Below are 21,356 nucleotides of genomic sequence, written 5' to 3'. Positions count from 1 at the left end.
GTTTCATTCATTTCAATATGAGAAAAGTATTAGTTGGAACTTTCGCTACATGGTTCATTTGAATAGAATGATTGTGATTAACGAATTATTTTGTTGTTTATCTGATTATTTTCGTGTTCAAAAGTTTGAAAGGGGAGAATATTGTTTCGAATTAGCACTTGTCTATAAAACTCACACAATTGTAACGGAAATTTAGATTGAATTTGAGAATTTTGAAAATTGAGAATTTGAAAAATAAATAGATGAATAAATCATGGAAAGAAATTGGTTTGTTGTACGATTTAATAGTAACTGATAGATTCCATTGCTCATAGTATGTCGAGGCAATTAAGTTTAAATTTGATAGTCACGCTGATATTGATAATGGTCACCGAGCGAACAAAATGATTGTGTGCAAAGTATTTTGAGCTGTATACGTTTGTGTTCAACTGAATGGCAATTGAGCATTATAAATGAGTTAGGGCTATTTTCGAGATGCCAAAGGCTGTATAGAGCGGCATCCTTGTATCAGTTTCTTGTTACGGTATATGTGTATTTTAATGTGAAACCAAAGGCCATTAGAGAGCGGTTTACGTTCGTAGATGGATACTCCTTGTTATTTCCCGAATACCTAGCTCGTTCCTAGATGAGTAGGGAATGTCTTTTCTAAGTGCTTAATGTTTTAGAGGTGGATTATAAATCCCTCTTATTATGTGATATGTGTTTGTGTTTAATGCCCGTAAAATGGAATTGTAGTTTGCCTTTGCCAAATAGATGCTTGTTGAAAATGAGAGTAGAGAATGATTGTATCAGCCAAAAGTTATATGTTCGCCAATGTTATACAAGATCCGTGCACTAGTATTGATGCCCGCATACTTGCTGCAATTAATAAATAAGTAAAATAAAAGTTTACGTTTGTTGTGAGTAATGCTGATAATAATAATAATAATAATAATAAAAAAAAAGTGAGTTGACATGTGAATCCCAAAATTATTTGAAACAATTTGATGAATCTTTTGCTTGTTGTTTGAGTAATACGATTACTGAGACTTGATAGTATATTTGATTTTGCATTCTTTTAGTATTTCTGATTTTTAGTAAATTGAGAATATAGTACTTTGAATAATTAGTATGTGACTTATGTCATAATTATTTTACGAATTTTTGTTTTGAAAATTTCTTTTGGATTATTAATATTTTGCATTTAAGAATATATATTAGTTGATATAATCATTTTGATGTTATATTAGATTTTTATGTTTGATAATCGAGTGTTATAAAAATTTTGAATAAGAAAAATTTAAGTATTAATTAAGCTTGTTGTAAAAGGTGCATATATACACATACCACACTACACAAATTACATATTAGGAATTCCGATATTATTGTTTATTTCGTTGTTAGGCTACACTTCCGAAATTGATATACACATTTTACTATTGTTCAGTAGTTAAGTATTTTCAATATTAATGTTCATTTGTATGTTTGTTTGGTTTAATATGTTTAAATATATTATGTGTTTAGTGGAAAATAATTGAAAAGGTAAATTAAGGTACATCGAATTATGGTGAGAAGCCAATATTGAAAAGAAAAAAGATATATAAATAAACAAATAAAAGGAACTATAAACTGAAAACAATGAACAATTAATAATGAACAATTTACTAATGGTGGCATAAAGGTGGCTTTATCCAAACAAAAGGTGGCTTAATTGGAACTTAAAAGTGGCTTAATTAAAACTCAAAGGTGGCTTTAAAGAACATAATAAGTGGCTTTAACAAAGGTGGCTTGTTGTCATACAGGATGAATAACCTCCCAGTTAATGAGTGAAGTGCAATCTATAGTGCAGTCCCCCTACGTCGAATTTTCATAGTGAGTCCCCAATGATCTTCGATTCCTATACAGTGTGTTCCATGATATAGTGATTTTTAGTAACACTTCAGTACACTAGTGAAGCACGTTATCTACAGTACACTCCCGATATGTCGAGTCTTTATGGTGACTCTTAGTGAGTGACTCTTAGTAACTCTTAGTGACAGTTGACTTATATACAGGACGTTCCAAAATGCAATAACTCTTGAGTGATATTCCAGTATGGACCGTTAACCCTTCAACGGCCAGGGTTCTCTTCACAAATTGAAACAATTTGCTTGGACACTGCTCGGGCCCCAATAGGTTGTCACCGTCCTACAGCTCATTTTTTGCGATTTAGGAGAAACATTGAGAAAATAGATTTATTCTGAACTTTATTAACCAACCCTCGTATAGATCCAAATGTTCTAGAAACTCTCTTCTCATCGCTTTGGAATGTCTTTTCATCTGTGTTGGTAGGCTTCCATTAGATTTCGTAACCAAATATGGACATAAGACGCAGAGACCATGATTTCCTTTGTGAACGCTTTCAGTCCCGAAAGGAACGGGAAAGTCGCAAAAACACTTCACTTCTTGTCATTGCTCGACGCTGATTTGATTATTTAAAACGGCCGCACTTCTTCAGCCAAAGAGTGTAAACTTGTTATCATACGTCATCATTGAGGGCTCAACCTCGAGGACATATACGCTATAGTAAATTGGACAAAACAGGCAGTTGCCCCGTGTATGGTCGACGAGGAACCCGTCGACGCCGCTCCGCGCGTAAGCGCGCCTTTTCTTTATAATCAGCACTCAAGCTGTTTTGCTACTAAGCGGTGACGCGTACAAAGTTTGATATATACATGAAAGTGACAGTGTATATCTTCACAGTGATTTTATATAAGTGTACTTGTTTGACAGTACGTATATAACGACCCTATAGAACAAAACTCATGATTTATATTTGGTAATCCTCATTGAAAAAGCAGCGACAAAAAATTAACCTTGGGACTTCAGCTCCAGAAGCAGCATATGTCTTCAAATGTGGAACGACGAGGAAGTGACTTCAACAGGCTAGCCGAAGAAACACGTGAGTTTACTGATATCTTAGCCACTAACGTCGTTTATTACTAAAACCAAGCCACCATCGTGTCGATAGTGTTAAATTGTTAATGGTGAATGTATTGCAAATATAAAGGCATGTAATGTTTGTGCTCTTATAGTAACATTATATTTCTTTTATCGAAAAACGACTTTATCCTTTGTTACATGTTTAATACTTAATTTTCTTTGTACGTGTAGCTAAACAACACTCTTTACGTTGCTTACACTTTCATCTACCATATTCCCAGTTATCGTAGGTGGACCTGTAGGCATGGGCAAGTGATCGTATACGTCATGGTGTGACTGGGAATCACAATTAAGAAAAAGGGGATATATGAGAAATAAAAGTTGTTCCGAACCACGACGTAAATAGCGATTACAAGAGATTTGCTACGATATGAATCAAGTTTTTCATTATTACATTAACTTATGTTCAGGGTAGAATAATAATGGAGGATATCTTTTGTTTAGGTAAAGACTCTTTACCTAAATAGAAAGGCAATATCATTAAATCTAGGGCGCCGAAATATTTCTAGCCTAGAGTGACAAAATACCTAGAGATGGTACTGGTTTTAAGACAGTGGCAAACAAAAGTACTGAAATTCACATGTGTTTGCATTCGTGGCCAAGTGACTTAGCCGCTTGCTTTCTATAAAGGTGGTCATGGATTGAAACCTGATTGAGAATTTTTCCTCATATTAATCTAAGGAGCGGTTTCGATACTTACAATAAGTTGTAGATCATTTCTTGTGTAGCCTCAGTGCTGAAAAACGACAAACACCAATCAGAAAAAGTTGACATTCTTGTCTCCCCTTCTGCGCTATATACATTCACACAAGTGAATGACAAATTATTGACTGAATATCAAGTTGCATCCATATATGAAATTTCGTAATTTTGTATCATGTGGTTCGAACGAAACTCGTAGTATTAATAGAAGACATAGTGGCTCAGTGGTAGAGCGCTTGCCCCTTGTGCATGGAGTCTCTGGTTTGATACCCAGTCAACTAACAAGTAAGTTTGTTGTGGACAACATGGTATCTGTGGTTTTTTTTCGGGACACGGTCGTTTCCTCTTACAACCACATCCCACTGATTCTTCCATCATCATTCACTTGCTTTAGTCATTGTCTCCCTTAGCCTAAAGAACATAATCTTGAGGTGCTGAACTAAAATACTTCATTCCATTTTTCATTCTGTCCTAATAATATTATTATTCTTTTTTTTTTTTTTTTTTTTCAAAATTTCCAAGTAATTTTCTGTTTTTCTATAAGTGATCTCTGACCACAAATTAAGCTCTATTACTTACGAAGTTCACAGAATTCTGATATCAAAAATTATATTTTTATCCAAAAGTTTCTACTTGAACTGATCCTAATATTAATCGTAACAAACATATAACACTAATTTAAAAATAGTGCCTTATTATTTTGGTGTCTTAACAGATTGAATATTAATCTTTGAGACACAGGACTTCCCAAGAATGCTGGTCTTTTCTCCTCTCTATATATTTTTAAATCAAATCTTGAAAGCCAGAAATGCAAAAATTATGTATCATACACCGTTTGACGTTTCCTCTTTATTTTAATGTATCATATTTTATATTCCAAGAATAAGACAATACTGGCAAGTGCATTACGTATTGCTTAACTCTTTTCTTGACAATGTATCCTTTGGGATACATAATTTTTTTTGAACATTTTTCCTATTTCCTTTTTCTGCCGTGACTACCTATTTTGGCAATGTATCCTATGGGATACATTACATCACAGTCTTGTCTAAATAAAACATGTAACTAAAATGTACAATTATCTATTATTTTATAATGGCACGGAAGTCGCATCCATTATTTTTTCTGAGCAACACAAGTCTCCTTGCCAAGAAAAGGGTTAAAATTCACAATATATATATATATATATATATATATATATATATATATATATATATATATATATATATATATATATAAGATTAATAAGACATATATTACGCATAAAGGAAGTATGTACAGTATATTTTCTTATTGTACTTATTTATAATTATTTTAAACATTCGATTACATTTTCAGCAACTTCACTTCAAGCAACTCTTTCTTGAATTAAAAAAAAAGTTCGAGACAGGGTTCTTTACAAAGTGAAACTTTTGTGGTGGAATTTTGTGTAAAAAATGTTTTTCCTAGGGTCAGCCCAGTAATTGCAGATCTTGGAAGTTCACTGAGTGGGTCCTCTTCTCTGTATAGAACCTGTGTTTCAGATTTAAAAAAAAAAAATAAATTCAAAAAGTATTTCTGGTAATTCTACTGTACAGTATGCAAAATTTTACCAAACCATTAGAAACGTGTGAAATACTTCTGCATTAAAAAGATCGTCGGAACATTTGTTATCTAAATTCTTCTTCCAAATTTAGGCGTATGACATCGTTAGACAACATTTTCTCGCCAGTTTTGGCGTAAAACATGCACATCACTTTCAAACAAAGGTACCAACAGAACAGTAAGTAAGTCGGGGGCCGCGGTGGGTCAGTGCTAGAGCGTTCACCTCTGGTGCTTGGGGTCTTGGGTTCAAACCCTGCTCCCGCCAAATAAACTTCGTGGTGGACATTGACCGTGTGCGTGGGATTTCTCGGGGTTCTCCCACCTTCTCCATTCCACCAGTTCATTCATCTCTCATCATCACCGTCTCCTTTAACCGGCATAACCGTGGGACGTAAAACTCAAAAATTCCATTTTCATTTTCAGAAAAGTAAGTAGTTCTTACAGTTCATGACCAGAATCTCGGGGTATGGAATATTACTCAGGTTTAACGAGGATCCCGAAAATATCGAAAGGAGACAAGATCAGCAAATTAAAATACACAGCAACGACTATGAAATAAATGTAGCTAGAAATTGCACGTATTTTTGAATAAATACGAAAGTCTGGAAAGAACAATGAAATCATTGTCTAGAATATTACAGTGTGTCTTGAAAGTGTTACGCCTTTCTAAGTGAAACGTTTCGTACAATACCTCTTTTCATGCTTTATTTGAGAAATATAAACCAATAATGTAGCAGAGAAAATTCTAGTTTCGAGTTTGAGATTGGTGTTTGTCGTACTTATGCACCACCGAACGTTCGTTAAGAATACGTAATTTCATTTACAAAAGAAAAGAAAGAACCAAGAATCGCACTCTGATTATATATATAGTTGTATATACAAAAAAATATAATAAGGTGTTGGGAACGAGGCTACATGGCTATGAACACGTTATGTGTTGCTATATTAGATTCTGTGCTAACACATCGGAAACACATATGTTGGATGCAATCGGATCAAACTGGGTTAGGACTCGATAAATCTCTTATGTTCTCTCATGTAGTGGAATCTCTTTCTCTCATTATGTTCATATGATTATATGAGGATTAGTTGGTTCACAAGTAGTAACAGAAACTCTATTGTGGAATTTGAAAGTATAGGGTAGCCATAAAATCCCGTTACCCTGAAAATAAGTAACGTAAGCCACTAAACGTACGTAAACAACTACACGGAAAGAACCGAATGACATGAACAACAATGCTTTAGAGAAGTCTTATTGAGATAGGAAACATTAAATATCCACAGGATCAGTCTGTAGTCGCGCGTAGCGTAGTCGCTAACGCTCTCTCCTTCGGTGTAATCGGTCCCGGGTTCGATTTTCGTTGGGAGCACTCGGTCGAAAAAGTATATAACGCTTTTTCAGCCACCGTGAATGAAGTTTTCCTGGGTTTTTCTCATTCCCACCAGGAATATGCCGGGATGAAACCTAACTTATAGCTCCGAGGGTGCTTCCTTCCTTTCCCAATTCTTTCTTTATTCCCTTTCCCCGGATAGTGTACTCGCCGAGGGACGTCATCCCTCATACGTGACTTGCTAAATGGCCTTAGATGCCGAAAGCCCAGAAATCTAAATCCTAGATCCAAAGGATCAGTCTCTCGGCCATCATTCTCATGACAAAGCATAATAAGCCGCCAGCTTCTGTGCGACATTTTGTGTAGCATTGCAGGTGTAACTTGATTGAAAGCTTGTTTCACAGCTTCTGTCAGTTCGGCAGTGATATCGTAACGGTTTTGTGCAACGATGCCTTTTATGAACCCCATAGCGCATTATCACATGTGGTGAGGTCTAGGCTTTGCGGTGGCCAGGCAGTACTCTAATTGAAAGTATCAACCATCTTTCACACAACCGGAAACAATGGAAAATCTTACATTAGCATTTACAAACGGGTAACGGGAAAACTTACATTAGCATTTATCAAGGAAACAACCGAACTTTGTGGTCACCGTGTAGAGGGTAATAAATGTCACTTGAGTAAATAGTGTGTTTATGTTTGGTTTCGTACAGATGCTTAAGCCTAAGTCAGAGCGAAGGAATGTACTCTTATAAATGTAGAGGTACTCAGTTGTAAATGTAAGTTAAAAATAATAGAGGCACAGTTTCAGATTACACGTTCCACATTTTATGATAATCTAACATAAGATAATATACAAGAAAAATAATATAGACCTATAATATATTTGTATATAAGGTAGAAAAGATAAATTAGCCAAACATTATTGTCAATTTAGGTTCTGAAGTGACATTCTTCTTATTTCGCACTTCTTTTTTTACATTCTTACCTATTTTGCTTATAAATTATCAAGATGTATACAATGCAAACTTATTGGCTATAATGATGATGATGACTAAATTAGTGGACAACCTCAGATAGATTGAACAACTTGTTCAGAATATTCTAGAAAAAGAAAATACATGTGATTACTAGATATTCCAAGAAGTCCTTAGATAGATAAAAACTTTTTTTGTATCAAAGTTTCCTCGGATAGTTAAGCACTAAAGAGTCATAGGGTTTAATCGATCTCGGATAATAGGTTGCAACTGGATTCCTGGATTAAGGTGGAAAATGCCGTCCTTTAATTGGAAATCTGAAGTACTGGCTAATTGCCATCGTGCGAAGACTGTCAATTGTTCTTGTCTTTTTGTTTCTCTCTCTTTCTTTTTCTTCCTTCTTTATATCTTTCTTCCCGTCTGTTACTTATTTTGAAGAGATTTGTCGCTTCCAAGTTAACCTTTATTCTCCGGAGAAGCATCTCAAGTAATCATGGAGTTGTTCTTTTTTAATTTGAGTTTTTTCTTGTTTCTATTCTCACTTGAAGTACTTGGGAGTTTAACTCGTCTTTTTTCAGTTCAGTCAATATAAGTAATTACAGAACCAAAGATAGAATCTGGCTGATTCTTATTCCTCTATCTTTTATGACTAATTAATGAAGTATTAAGACTAATTTAAAAATGACCAAAGTCGTTGAGTTCAATCATCTTATCTGCTCTTACCAAATTGAAAAGATACGTGAGTTACCAGAATATTAAACTCTAAACTGACCAATTGGTTACCATACCCGATTACGTCAACTCGTAGTATGTATATATATTTGTAACGTAGCTATAGTCAATTCGCAGAAACTCTGAGGTTTAATTAACTAAGTTTATGGCCTATCGAACCCGGAGGTTCAAAGACGCGTTCATAAAAGCTCTCCATTGGTTTCTACCCTTAGCCAATTGGATGCAGTTTCTACTTTGTATTTTAATTTCTGCGAGATCCATCTTAATATTGTCCTCTCATCTGCGCCTAGGTCTTCCTAATGGTTGTTTTGCAATTAAACTTCCAATTGAAACTTTAAAAGCGTTCCTACTTTCTTCCATTCTGGCTACATGACCTGCTCACCGGAGCTTGATGACCCGAACAATGTTTGGTAAACAGTATAAATTATGCAGTCCCTCCTTATGAAGTTTCCGCCATTTCCCATTCCTGTTCCTCTTGAATCCAAATATTTGTCTCGGAATCTTATTCTGACATACTTTCAGTCTGCGTTCTTCCCTTAAAGAAAGCGACCATGTTTCACAACCATACAGCACAACAGGCATAATTATTGTTTTATATATTTCAAACTTCAAATTCCTCGACAGAATTCGGGACGGCAAAAGATTTTGAACTGATAATAACATGAATTCCCTGCTTTTATTTGACATTATATTTCGTTGTGGATATGTTTTTGGTCTGTTAATATTGATCCTAGATATTTGAAAGTATCCACTTCATCGAAGATATAAAAATAAAACTGTTGAGATATAGAATGTAATATCACTTGTAGAGGTCAAATGAGTGAAAAATGCCATAATCGTAAGATGCAATCTGTAACTGAGATAGTTGTTTATAAATAATACTTGTAGGATGCTTCACGATAATACTCATTAGCGTTGCTTGTACATCGTGAGAAATTTATAAAGTCAGAATCTTTAACAAGAGTTAAGTACTACTACTAGCAATATTATTCTCACGTCAGGCCATGCCTATTTTGCCTTATCTCTTTTTCTCACAGCAGCCTAGCAGTAAAACTGAAATAGACAGAAGGGCAAGAGGGAATTGTTTTTAGAGTAAACAGACAAATACGTGCGACACGGAACCATAACCTAATTCAATATACAAATAGACAAACCAAATGTGATAAAACAAAGATAAGAGAGATATCGTTATTACATCAGAATATACTACCGTATATCTGATATTGTAACTTACAGCTAGACATTAAAGTTTTCTCTGTGTTGAAATATGTCTTCTCTTTGTTACATTTATACACTGAGTTAGCGAAACTATTTTAGTTTTAGTAGCATAAAAAGAAATGCACGTCAATTAATCATATATATATATACTAAAGCAGATAACACCTTATTAAGTTATTTCCTCGTGACTATACGATTAGCATAAGCACTTTTGGTGCAAGTCAGTTCAATTTCTAATGCGAGCTCATGTGGTTCGGATTCAAAATTGATCTGTAGGTTTATGATTCACATAGCCGTGGTGCTGAAGAGGGAGATTAAACTTGAAACCAACCATCTGCGTTGGGATTTATGAAACACGATATAAACTACGTTTCTTAGCATATATTGTAATCTTATTGTCCTATAACGATATTACAACGTGAGCATAATTTTTCTTAAGGTGGATCACTAGGTGTTCTCGATGCTATGCTAAACGCTGCTTCAATAGTGCGGGATTGTCAGGTACTGTTGAATGTTTACTTATGCCAGATAATAAAGGAAGTAATCATGGAACTCTGCTTGGATATTTATTGCAGAAATTAGTTTTCGACTCTTACCGTAATTCACAGCTAAGTTCCGCTTCTCGAACTCCAACGCTAGAATTTAGGAATTAAACGTACAAATTTGACAACAACGCGTTATGACGTTCTGCTCAAGTTTCTTCTCAAAACCTATTTCCTTAAACGTAAATTAATATTTAAATAAATGGAAACATAACACGAAAAACGGTCAAACAGTATATCTATTTCGTAATAATATCGTTACTTTAAAGTACTTTACACATTCAAAGAAACATTTCATAAAATTTAGCACTGCTAGTAAGATCAAACAGCAAGTGCCATCTTGTATGCTTATTTTAAAAGGAATCAAATATTTCCTTTTATTTGTTACCTTTTTCAATATCAGAAGACACAACCAAATGTATCAGTGTCTTGTGTTGTAGCTGAAACATAACTTTATCTTATAGTACAATATTTATAATATGTAACGTTTCATTGCGCAGTAGTTAAGGAAATGAGCTAAAATATGTACTGACTTCCGGGTGGTGATCCACCTTAACAGGAGTATAGATCAAAATATTTTGTCATAGTGACCAGTGTTCGTAGTTTTCTTTAAGAAAATTTTCCTCGGTTGGCACAATTTTTTTTCCTTTTCTTATCAAATTTTCCTTACTTTGTTGAGTGTCCAATTCCTACGACAGAAGTTATGTAATAAGATTAATTTAGTTACATTAAAGGAAATGCCAACCACATTTGTTTTATTCATTGGCTTTTCCTTCTATTTTTTTAAAACAAGGAAATGCAAACAAATACACCGAGCCAACAAAGGGTGTAAATTATGCTACTTTGAACACACATAATACAAAATATTGCTATTGTATTGGTTCGTTTCTGAAGAAGACAGAGAAATTTAAATATTGGTGAATTAATCAGCGCGACAATTTCCCTGGATTTTCAAGTTTTATCGAAATATTCCCTTTCTTCCAAATTTGCCCATGAAATTTCCCTAGATTAGGGAAATCTCCCTCAAATACGAATATTGATAATGACTCGGATTTATTTGTTTCTTTTTTCCTTTCAAGCTGTTACAGTTTTGTTGCCTACACCAATTATATTGTAAAACTCTGTTACATATAGATTGTAGGTAGAGCGAAGAGTGTCCGGAATCGACTCCCACTACCGGTCTTTATTATAAAATTCACTAAATAACAGTATTTATAGAAATACTACAAGGTCATTCTCCTCTAGATTTGTTAGGTTAGAATAGGTCGTCCTTGACCGTGATGTCACGGACAGAATCTCCACAAAGCCCCCGTGGCAGGCTAAGTAGAGTGGCTATGGAATCCCCAAAGCTCCATGGCAAGCAGTGAGGAGGTTAGTGGTCACAGAGTTCCGTAGCAGGCTAAGCAACTGGGTGTAGGATTCCCAACAGAGCGCCGTTGCAGGCTAAGCCAGGAGAAAGGGAAAGCCAAGAGTCCTGTAGCAGACTAGAGGCTTGGGGTTAATTTACTCCTAATGTTCCGTGGCAAACAGTAGGAGGGACACCAGAGAACTGGTACTGATCCACTGGTGGCTGCCGAATTTATAGAGCTCCAGGCGATGGTGACGCTGCTGCTCCGATGTCATCGTCTGCTTTGTAGGAGGAGCCAGAAGTCCGTCGTCTGCTGGTTGTAGTGGATCCACGTGGTGCGTAGTATCTTGACGTAAAACCATGTATTGGTGTTTATAAACACAAGCGTAAAGTGTTGTTTGTACACAATACCACGTAGTATATTGCAATATATATAATTTTGATTTTCTTAAAGCTTTCGTTTTGCGGCCTTACGCACCACCGGGGTTAAGAAGAACTGATTTTTTTATTAAGCGGGGCTCCTAACCAACACAACTTGAATCAAGTGAAGTTCACGGGTGCACAAACCATCATGCATCAGCTCTTATCCTATGGGCCGTTCCCAACTACGCTATGTGTCTTCCATGAGAGCTGAATTACAAGACCAATCTAACGGCCTCGTACAAGTTACCAGGTTACAAAGATATTCTGCATATCCATTGTATGATATTTTAAGTTAGGAACCTTCAAAAAGGGCACACAAGAGGTTTACTACGATAAACCCAAATCACGTGTATGAAAGATTTGCATGCCATCGTATCCTGCATTAGGAATCTTTCTACTCTAGAGCTCCAAGGTCGCTTCCTTATGAGTCACTCTATTTCATATCAACCAATGATGAAAAATTCATGTCTTAAATTTTGATAATTTGTTATACATTGAAAGACAAGTTTGAGAATACTGATTTCCCAAAATAAAACTTTTCCAGCAATTATGGTTAATTAGTAATGAATTAGGCAAGTAGCTTCAAGGTCACGACTCAAAAACAGCTGATTTGGCATTTTATTGTTTATTTTAATAATCAGAAGAGCTATGAAGTTAAAAATTTGCATCTGCATGTAATTTTGCCTGTATATTTCAAATTTGCAATGAAAACTAATGAATATTTTTTAGGTGTAGAGTTATAGCAGCATTTATAGTCCCAAGTTCGGGTTCCAGAATGAGCATGTGGTGAAAGTTGTACGTACGTAAAATTTTAGCACAAGCTATTTCTTTGGTGAACCAAATTTGGTTTTGTGTATTTGAATCTAATGGCCAAAATAAAACTTCTAATATGTGCGAGTTTACAAAAGACAACTGCGAACCAAATATTAAATGCACAGCAGTTTTATAAATGGCTGTGGACAGTATCAGATCCATTGGATATTTTTATGTATCAACTGAAGATGTTCTGCAGCATCGCGCGACACACACACAAAAAAATAGGATTGCCCTGTGAAAACAATACCTGGAACAAGAAATAATCATGCTTTCATTCCTGATAGTGAAATAAATTTTAAAAATTGGTCTAATTTCCTCTACACCCATGGAACACCTATATAAGGTTTGGGTAGATAAATAATACAAGCAGAAGACATCAGAAGTAAAAGTCTTGGATCCAGGAAAATTTATAGCGTGTGTCTATGGCTGCAAATGGCGGATTGGGATGGAGTTGGAATATTCGGAAGAATATCGGACTACAACACAAAGTTCCTGTAGGGTCCGCTTCCACTTTTCACTGACCTGGAACAGACGATATGATTGGGTGCCAGCCGATCACATTCTCATTGACACAACATATCACATTTCTATCACAGCTAGTGGAAAATCACATAGTGTATCACATGAGACTGTTAATAAAATTAACCAGTTATTCAAGACTTTCAGTACACATTAATACATTGTACAATGCTGATAGTTACTAGATAAGTCAACTGTTATTTTTTTGCTATAATTGTACGCTACTGTGTGGAATAGTTGTAATAAAGGTTATACAATATTAAATAGCCTGTACACAGCTCGTTATGAGGCAAAAGACACATTCAGATTTCTTGGGGTCCTTAGGTTCAAATACCCAAAACAAAATTTGATTCACACGAAATTAGGTATTTCTTAACTTTGTGCTAAAATTTCACATATGTACAACTTTCACCACATGCTCATTCCGGGACCTAACTTGGGACCATAAATGCTACTACAACTCTCTACACCTATACAATATTCATTAGTTTTGATTGCAGATTTAAAATCTACAGGCAAAATTACATGCGGATGCAAATTGTTAGTTTCATAGCTCTTATGGTTATTGAAATAAACAATAACATGCAAAATCACAAGTTTTTGAAGCTGATTGCGTAATTATTTACTAATTAACTAAGGGATGGAAAAGTTTTATTTTGGAAAATAACTATTCGCAAACATGTCTTTCATTGTACAAAAAATTATCAAATTCTGAGACATGAATTTTTCATCATTGGTTGATTTGAAATAAAATGACTCTTAACCTAAGTTTCATATTTGTTCATTGATCTTGGCTTAGGGGCCGCCGCAAATTACCAAGGATTTCTGAAAACAGATCCATCGCAATACCGATTCCTGCGAAGCTTAAATAAAAAATACGAAGAGAACTAAAGCAAATGTATTGGATTCCTTACTCACACCAAGAACCTCTCATGATGAGAAGGAAAGAACTGAAATGAACTGAAAGACGAAGAGGTAATCCCTGCCCATTGGTCTAACGGCCAGAGCGTGTTCCTTTGGTGTACGTAGTCATGGGTTTGATTCCCGATGGAAGAACAAAAATTTAATTTTATTATTATTCATTTTCAGTAATTACCCGCCTCCTTTAGCCTAAAGGGCAAACCTTTGGACGTTAAACTAATTTCATTTTGTTTCTTACCTAGAGGTAAGTGAACTATTTACCTATGTGTAGAATTTGTTCAAAGTCAGTCAAATACACTTTATTTGATCTTATTTAATTATCGGGGTGTTATTTACTTCCAGTCTCTGTAGGGGGCTGCAATGGGTCAGTAGTAGAGGTTTCAAATTAGGTGCCTGAGGTCCATGATTTGATCGCAGCTCGCGCCAAATGAGTTTTGTCATGGACAAACAGCATGTGCATGTCTTTTCTCACGGTTTCTGGTCCCTTCCCCCCCCCCCTATTCTTCATTGCACAATTTCATTCATTCTCATCACCATCGTCTCTTTTACCTTTCACAATATACCCTGGGTCGAGAAACCAAAAGATTTCATGTCATTCCATTTTCCGAATCTCGAATATAGTAATAGGTATTTAAAGAAAAATCTATTTTTGTTTGATTCGTGAATTAAATTGAATTCACGAGAATTAGCGATATGAAATTTACATTAATTTTAAACGTAAAACTTGTACGTGAATTGAGAGTGAAAATGCATTTGTCCTCTTTACTTTATGCATATTGTAAACAGATATATACTAGTAGTAGGTGTAATTGTGTTCTTTATGATTATATATATATTACTGTTTTCCACAGACGATAACGTTGTCTCTTCGGGAGGGACTTAAATTGTATTTGAGTGGTAAGTGGAACACATGTATGGTTTCTGAAGTTTTTATTATGTTTTATGAAATGCTAATATAGTGGAAGCTAATGGAAGCTAATATAAATTACTTGTGGGAGTGCAAAGCTAATTTGTTAAGAAAGTCTTCGTAATAAATTTGATTCGGCATCATCAATGGAATAATTAAATCATCAATGGAATAATGATTCGGCATCACCAATACAGTTTGCACATGGAATAATTAAATATTGCATAAAATGGGGAGATTCAAAACTAGTATAGCAACATAATTTAATAATGTTTCTATGATCGTAAAAGTAAGACAACATACGCAGATATCTCAAACTCACTCAATACAGTCATGGGTTTTATAATTATAATTTTTACGGCAGGGATGACTTTATTTTAACGTAGATAGTAGAAAGCAAATTATTATACATGCAGTTTCATAATATGTTCTAAATTTTTTTTAAATCAGACTCCCTCTATCTGCTCTTTATCCAGATAGTCTCTTAGACTTCCGATACTCTTGGGCACCACTTATATCATTTCCGCAGATACCTCATGCAGGGTCGTTTCCAGTGGGCGAAGCTTAAAGGAGTTTTGAAAGTCTTTATGTTTCGTTAATATTGCATATATAAAGGAAACACGTATATATACCGTGTACGTATTTATTTCTTCTAAACTTAAAAAAAAATAGTGGAAATCCTCATTAACACCTATACGCCAAAAATTGGTTCTATATAGGTACTGATGTTATAGCTTAGAAAGGAAATTAGTGTTCTTATCAGAAATCCATATTATTTGTGAGTGGGAATGTATTCAAGTGAAGATAAATCCAACAACTTTTAATAATGCAGCACTGATTCTACAAAGAATGCCAAAAAAATATTGTTGACACTACCGCATTGAAAGAAAATTAGTGCTCTGATCAGAACGCCAATTTATCTGGGAGGAATTATCTTCACGTTAAGACAGCCTTATCCACTTTTCATAATGCAGCATTGATTTTGGAAAGTATGCCAGAAATTAGTGCTGACGATACAGCATAGAAAGAAAATTAGTGTGGATTACCTCATCACAAAAATGAGAGATCAATAATTGTTTTCTTTGGTGATGCCGCCATGACATCTTTTGATTTTTTGCCAGGAACAGTAATTTTCGTTCTATGTGGTATCGTCAGCACTGTTTGGCCATACTTTCCGAAATTAATGTTGCATTATTAACAGATGTTAAGGGACATCTCCGCCAACAAAGAATGTGGAATGCTGGCTTTCTGATTAGAGGACTGATTTTCTTTGTAGGCCTAGCTATGAGATATCGTCAGAACTAATTTTGCACTAATTTCCTTACGTATGTATGATAATTAATGCTCATATGGGTGACGCTGTCTTAACAGAGATCCAAATCAATAGATTACGCGGAACTGAACAAAATGTCATGATTGAGCGTCAGTTACGTGCGTAGTTTTTGAGAAACTTAAGTTTTTTGTACTAAAAAAATATGTTATTCCTTGCCAACAATAATTGATAGTATTTATTCTTTTGGGAATTAATTCACGCACTGTACATCCAACTACACCGTTAAGTAGCATTTTATAGCTATTATTGAATATCTTCACCTAACGGTGACACACATTCTCTTAACCCTTTTGAGATTTTCGGATTTTTAAAAGTAAATTTTAGACTTTCACTCAAGCAGCTACTTCATCGTACATGCTGAGTTCGTACCTCATTCTCTTCAGAATAAAGCAACCTATCAAACGGAACCATTCACATGTCCGTATCATATACCTGAAAAGGGAAATTCAAGGAAAATGGGAACTTTTTTTCTGAAAAACAATCACTTTCTCAAAAGTTTAGGCTCCTCTGCACCGGCCCTGTGTTAACGTACAGATCTCAAAATCACTTGAAAAATACTAAGGCAGGGAGAACAAGGAGAAAAGAAACCATAACACGGTACTCTGTCTGTTGGTTGTCGATGACACACACACACACACACACACACACACACACATATATATATATATATATATATATATATATATATATATATATATATATATATATATATATATATATATATATATATATATATATATATATATATAAACTCTCCTGACAATGAACTACATGAGTGTGTGTCTTGGATCCCATAAAACCTCTCAGACAGCATTTGCGATAGAACAAAATAAGCCTTTTCCGTTGAACTCTTAAAGGCCAAACAGATGACGTCATGACCCCTACCAACTTGATGAGCTCCTTCTCAAAACACGTGTGACCTATTTTGTACAACTCACTACGCATGTAAGATTAAAAAAACAATAATAATAGATTCAAATGAGTGTTTTAAAACAGTACACACGTATGGTATATAACTAACTAACTAACTAACTCTATGGCTTATGGAGCCCGGAGGTTCAATGCCGCGTTCACAGAAGCTCTTCACTGACTTCTATCCTTAGCTAACTGCATCCAGTTTCTACTTTGTATTCCAATCTCTGCGAGATCCATCTTAATATTGTCCTCCCATCTGCGCCTAGGTCTTCCTAATGGTCGTTTTCCGATGGGTCTTCCAGTCAAGACTTTGAAGCGTTTCTACTTTCTTCCATTCTAGCTACATGACCTGCCCACCTAAGCCTCCTAGACTTGACGACCCTAACAATGTTGGGTAAACCGTATAAATTATGTAATTCCTCGTTATGAAGTTTCCGCCATCCTCCATTCCCGTTCCTCTTGGGTCCGAATATTCTTCTCAGGATCTTGTTCTCAAATACTTTCAGTCTATGTTCTTCCCTCAGATTAAGCGACCATGTTTCGCAACCATACAGAACAACAGGCATGATTATCGTTTTATATATTTTAAGCTTCAAAGACAAGATATTTTGAACCGAATAGTAACACGAATTCCCTGCTTTTGTCGATATTTAATTTCTTCGTGAATATGATTTTCGTCTGTTAATATCGATCCTAAATATTTAAAAGTACTGTATCCACTTTATCAAAAGTATTATTTAATATTTTAACGCCTCCACAATTTGCCGTATTACGGTATGTATTTAGTTTTCTCTGCATTTACTTCTAAACCCATGTCCCTGCAAGCGTTTAATAAAATTTCTGCATTTATCTCTATTGTTCTCCTATCATTCCCTATTAAATTTAGCCATAACCTGGTGCATACCGTTCAACTCTAGGCCCTGGTTGCTATCTTTGATTTTCCTTATGGCGTATTCCAGCATAAAGTTAAATAATAATGGCGACAACGCATCTCCTTGTTTCAGGCCATTTTCGACGTGAAAGCTCGTGGACAAAAATTTTCCTACCCGGACTTTACTTTGGGGTTCATTTAAACATATCTTAATTAATCTAATTAGCTTTCTCGGTATTCCAAATTCTGTAAGAACGTTGTATAATGTTTCTATTCTAACCGAGTCATACGCCTTTATAAAATCAATAAATAATTAGTGATATATATGAACATTCCTAACAATGAACTACATGCTTCTAACAGTTACACACATTTTACTTCTGACCTTGAAGAAACTGAATCATGATAGTACCAAGTAATTGTGCGAAACAGATGGAAAGTAGATGTAAATAAAACTAAATCGAAATGAAAATATACTAATCAGAGACAAAATAATTATATGAAATAAGTACGCCTCTTCATGACTATTTTTTAATCGATTTTTCTGTTAACCTTTCTATAATGTCTTATATCGTTATTTTACCAACCCACAACTCGCGTGGCTTAATACCTAATAATGTTTTATTCCTTTTTTTCAGCGTGGAACAGAGTTCGGGGAGCTGATGTTCTCTTTGAGTTACCTGCCTACTGCAGAGAGACTGACCGTGGTTGTTGTGAAGGCCAGAAATCTTAAATTTCCTTTTGAGAGGGATAACGGGGACCCATTTGTCAAGGTAAATATATTTTCATATTCTTAAAAATATATTTTTTCATTACGTTATATCAGTGTAGAGTGTGACCAGAAACATTGGAACTAATGCGGGAACATATGCATTCCACGTAAGTGTAATGAACAATGTGCTTTAAATGTCTATCACCATTAAGTTACTCCGAGTGAAGGGTCATGCAGGGTGTTTCACAAGGTGTCGCTCCTGATATTTGCTTATAAAAATGAAACCATTGGTCATGATACAATGGAATTCACTACGAACATACCTGAGTGTATCACAAATTTGGTTATGTCATAGTAAATGTTGGAAATAATTTGTCATTTTAGTATCAATGTATGCTTGTACGCGCCTTTGTCATGTTAGAAAATGAAATCTTTGAGTTTTACGTCCCACGGTTATGCCGGTTAGGCTAAAGGAGACGGTGATATGAGTGATGAATGAAATGGTGGAGGAAACAGAAGAACCCCACACACACGGTGATTGTCCACCACAAAGTTCACTTGGCTGGGGCTGCGATCGAACCCGGGACCCCAAGCACCAGAGGTGAACGCTCTACCACTGGGCCACCGCGGCCCCTTTGTCACGTTACAGAGGGTAGTCATCAAAACGTCATGAGACACAGCGTTATTTTCCGGCGAATGCAGTCACGTAGTTCCTAAATAATGTGTTTTTTATAGACTTTCATTGCAGCATATCCTATAGCAGAAGTGACCAACGCGTCATCCCTGTCCCACTAGTCGACGATCGCCACGAAACACAGCCCGCGGTAGTCTGTATCACACAATCTTGTAATGTGCCATTACAGTTAAAGTTGTGTAATTTTTGTTTGGGGGGACCCAATACTTTTCGAACGTATCGCGTACTGGAAATTTTGCAACACAATTTTCGTTCCATGTATTTCATTCATTTGTTCTTTACTCAAACCAAAATTAATGTGGGAGCTTCGGAATAATCTAGTGAGAATTATATTTCGGGGAATAATTTATTTATTTATTTCATTATAGACTCTGTATATGGGCATTTCAAATGGATGATTATTGAAATTTAGCAATTTATTGATTATTGACATCTTAATGCGATACAAAAACATAGGTCAGCAATTAGACAGAATTTTCTGAAATTGTCCACCAATCTGATATTTGGCAGAATAATTTAGACCCCCTTCGTCCCTCTGAGATGCCCATATACTCCCAAAATCCGGTTTTATCCAGTTTTTACTATTTTTCATTCGCCAAAATTCTTTGCTCTGATTGGAACTATATTTTCCACCTTAGTATTAAGGTGCGCCTTCACATCAGTGTTGCCAGATCTACTTATTTTGCAGGAGATCTCCTGCTTTTTCTACGTTCTACTGATCTACTGCGGAAGAAAATGAAAAGTGAACAATCTCCTGCTTTTTCCTTACTTCAAGAAGATAAAGAAATATATTATTATTAATATTGAATTTTCAATGTTTCCTTAGATAAAAAGACGAAATTTCTCTGTTATAATACACAAAGCTCTGTAGAGCAATAGTTATAGAGTTTTACTGTATATAATATGAATCCAACGAATACAACTGTATGTCATCTTCTATATGCCTTATGGTTAGCGTTTTTATGACTTTCTGGAAGATTTACAAGTAAGTGTTGTTTAGATTGGGACTTGGGTTGGAAGAGTTGCTTAGATCGTTTCTCCACGATCGTCAGCAAGAAATCGTCTTACGTCACGATCACGTGTGACTGCACAACACAGTTACGTTATCACTACGTGCATGAAAAGAAATTTTCCCACTCCACTTTGCTCTTTCACTACGGTTTACTTCAAACATGAATGTATCAAATAATATTAATATAAATCGGGACTTTTCCCTTTCATTTGCTCAACGTAGTTCATCGGAACTGAATTCTGGACTGCTTGTTTTGACTACTGCCCCTTTAATAATGGCAAATTTTATTGCCTCCCCCCCACCCCGGATTTACATTCAAACACCACCACTGTATGTGTCTACTGCTTTCTCCTGTTTTTTGTCTTCGAATCTCCTGCTTTTCCAACTGGCTGGTTCTGCAACACTGTTCACATTATTCTCAGACACGCTTGACGTAGGACATCAATTCCGCTCCTGGTAAACTAACCAGATTTTGATAGGAAAACTAACCAGAAATCAGGTAATAATGTATAAATTAGTTAAATAAACTTGTTGGAAGCAGAAAGGCGTCTTGAACAGTGAAAACAGCCAGAAAATCTAGAATAAGGAATTCGATTCAGCATACGCCATATTTGAGAATACAGATAGCCATGGACAGGATTCAGAGTGAAGTGCATCGATTTTCCGGTCCTTTTTAAGTGATCTTTTAAACAGTTTTGAAGATTAGTGTTTTTCCTAATAACTTTATCCTTAAAATTTCCGTTAGGTTTCAATAGGCTTGTCCTCATATATATATATATATATATATATATATATATATATATATATATATATATATATATATATTTGGTCTAGGAATT

General features: G+C 35.2%; 1 protein-coding gene across 2 annotated transcripts in view; it reads left to right on the top strand.

Annotated features, from left to right (window-relative positions):
* LOC145681108 (synaptotagmin-12-like) overlaps window positions 1-21,356 on the top strand; it is a 607,941-nt gene that overhangs the window by 510,510 nt on the left and 76,075 nt on the right. For both annotated transcript variants that reach the window (XM_081752521.1, XM_081752520.1), the window contains exon 6: window positions 18,738-18,872. In XM_081752521.1, coding sequence (XP_081608647.1) covers window positions 18,738-18,872 — 135 coding nt within the window. The remainder of the gene's footprint in view (window positions 1-18,737; window positions 18,873-21,356) is intronic.

The sequence above is a fragment of the Thermobia domestica genome, chromosome 3, assembly GCF_964235325.1.
Source record: "Thermobia domestica chromosome 3, izTheDome1.hap1.1, whole genome shotgun sequence".
NCBI classification, from domain to species: domain Eukaryota; kingdom Metazoa; phylum Arthropoda; class Insecta; order Zygentoma; family Lepismatidae; genus Thermobia; species Thermobia domestica.
Note: the sequence above shows the minus strand (reverse complement) of the source record. Positions and strands in the feature narration are given on the sequence as shown.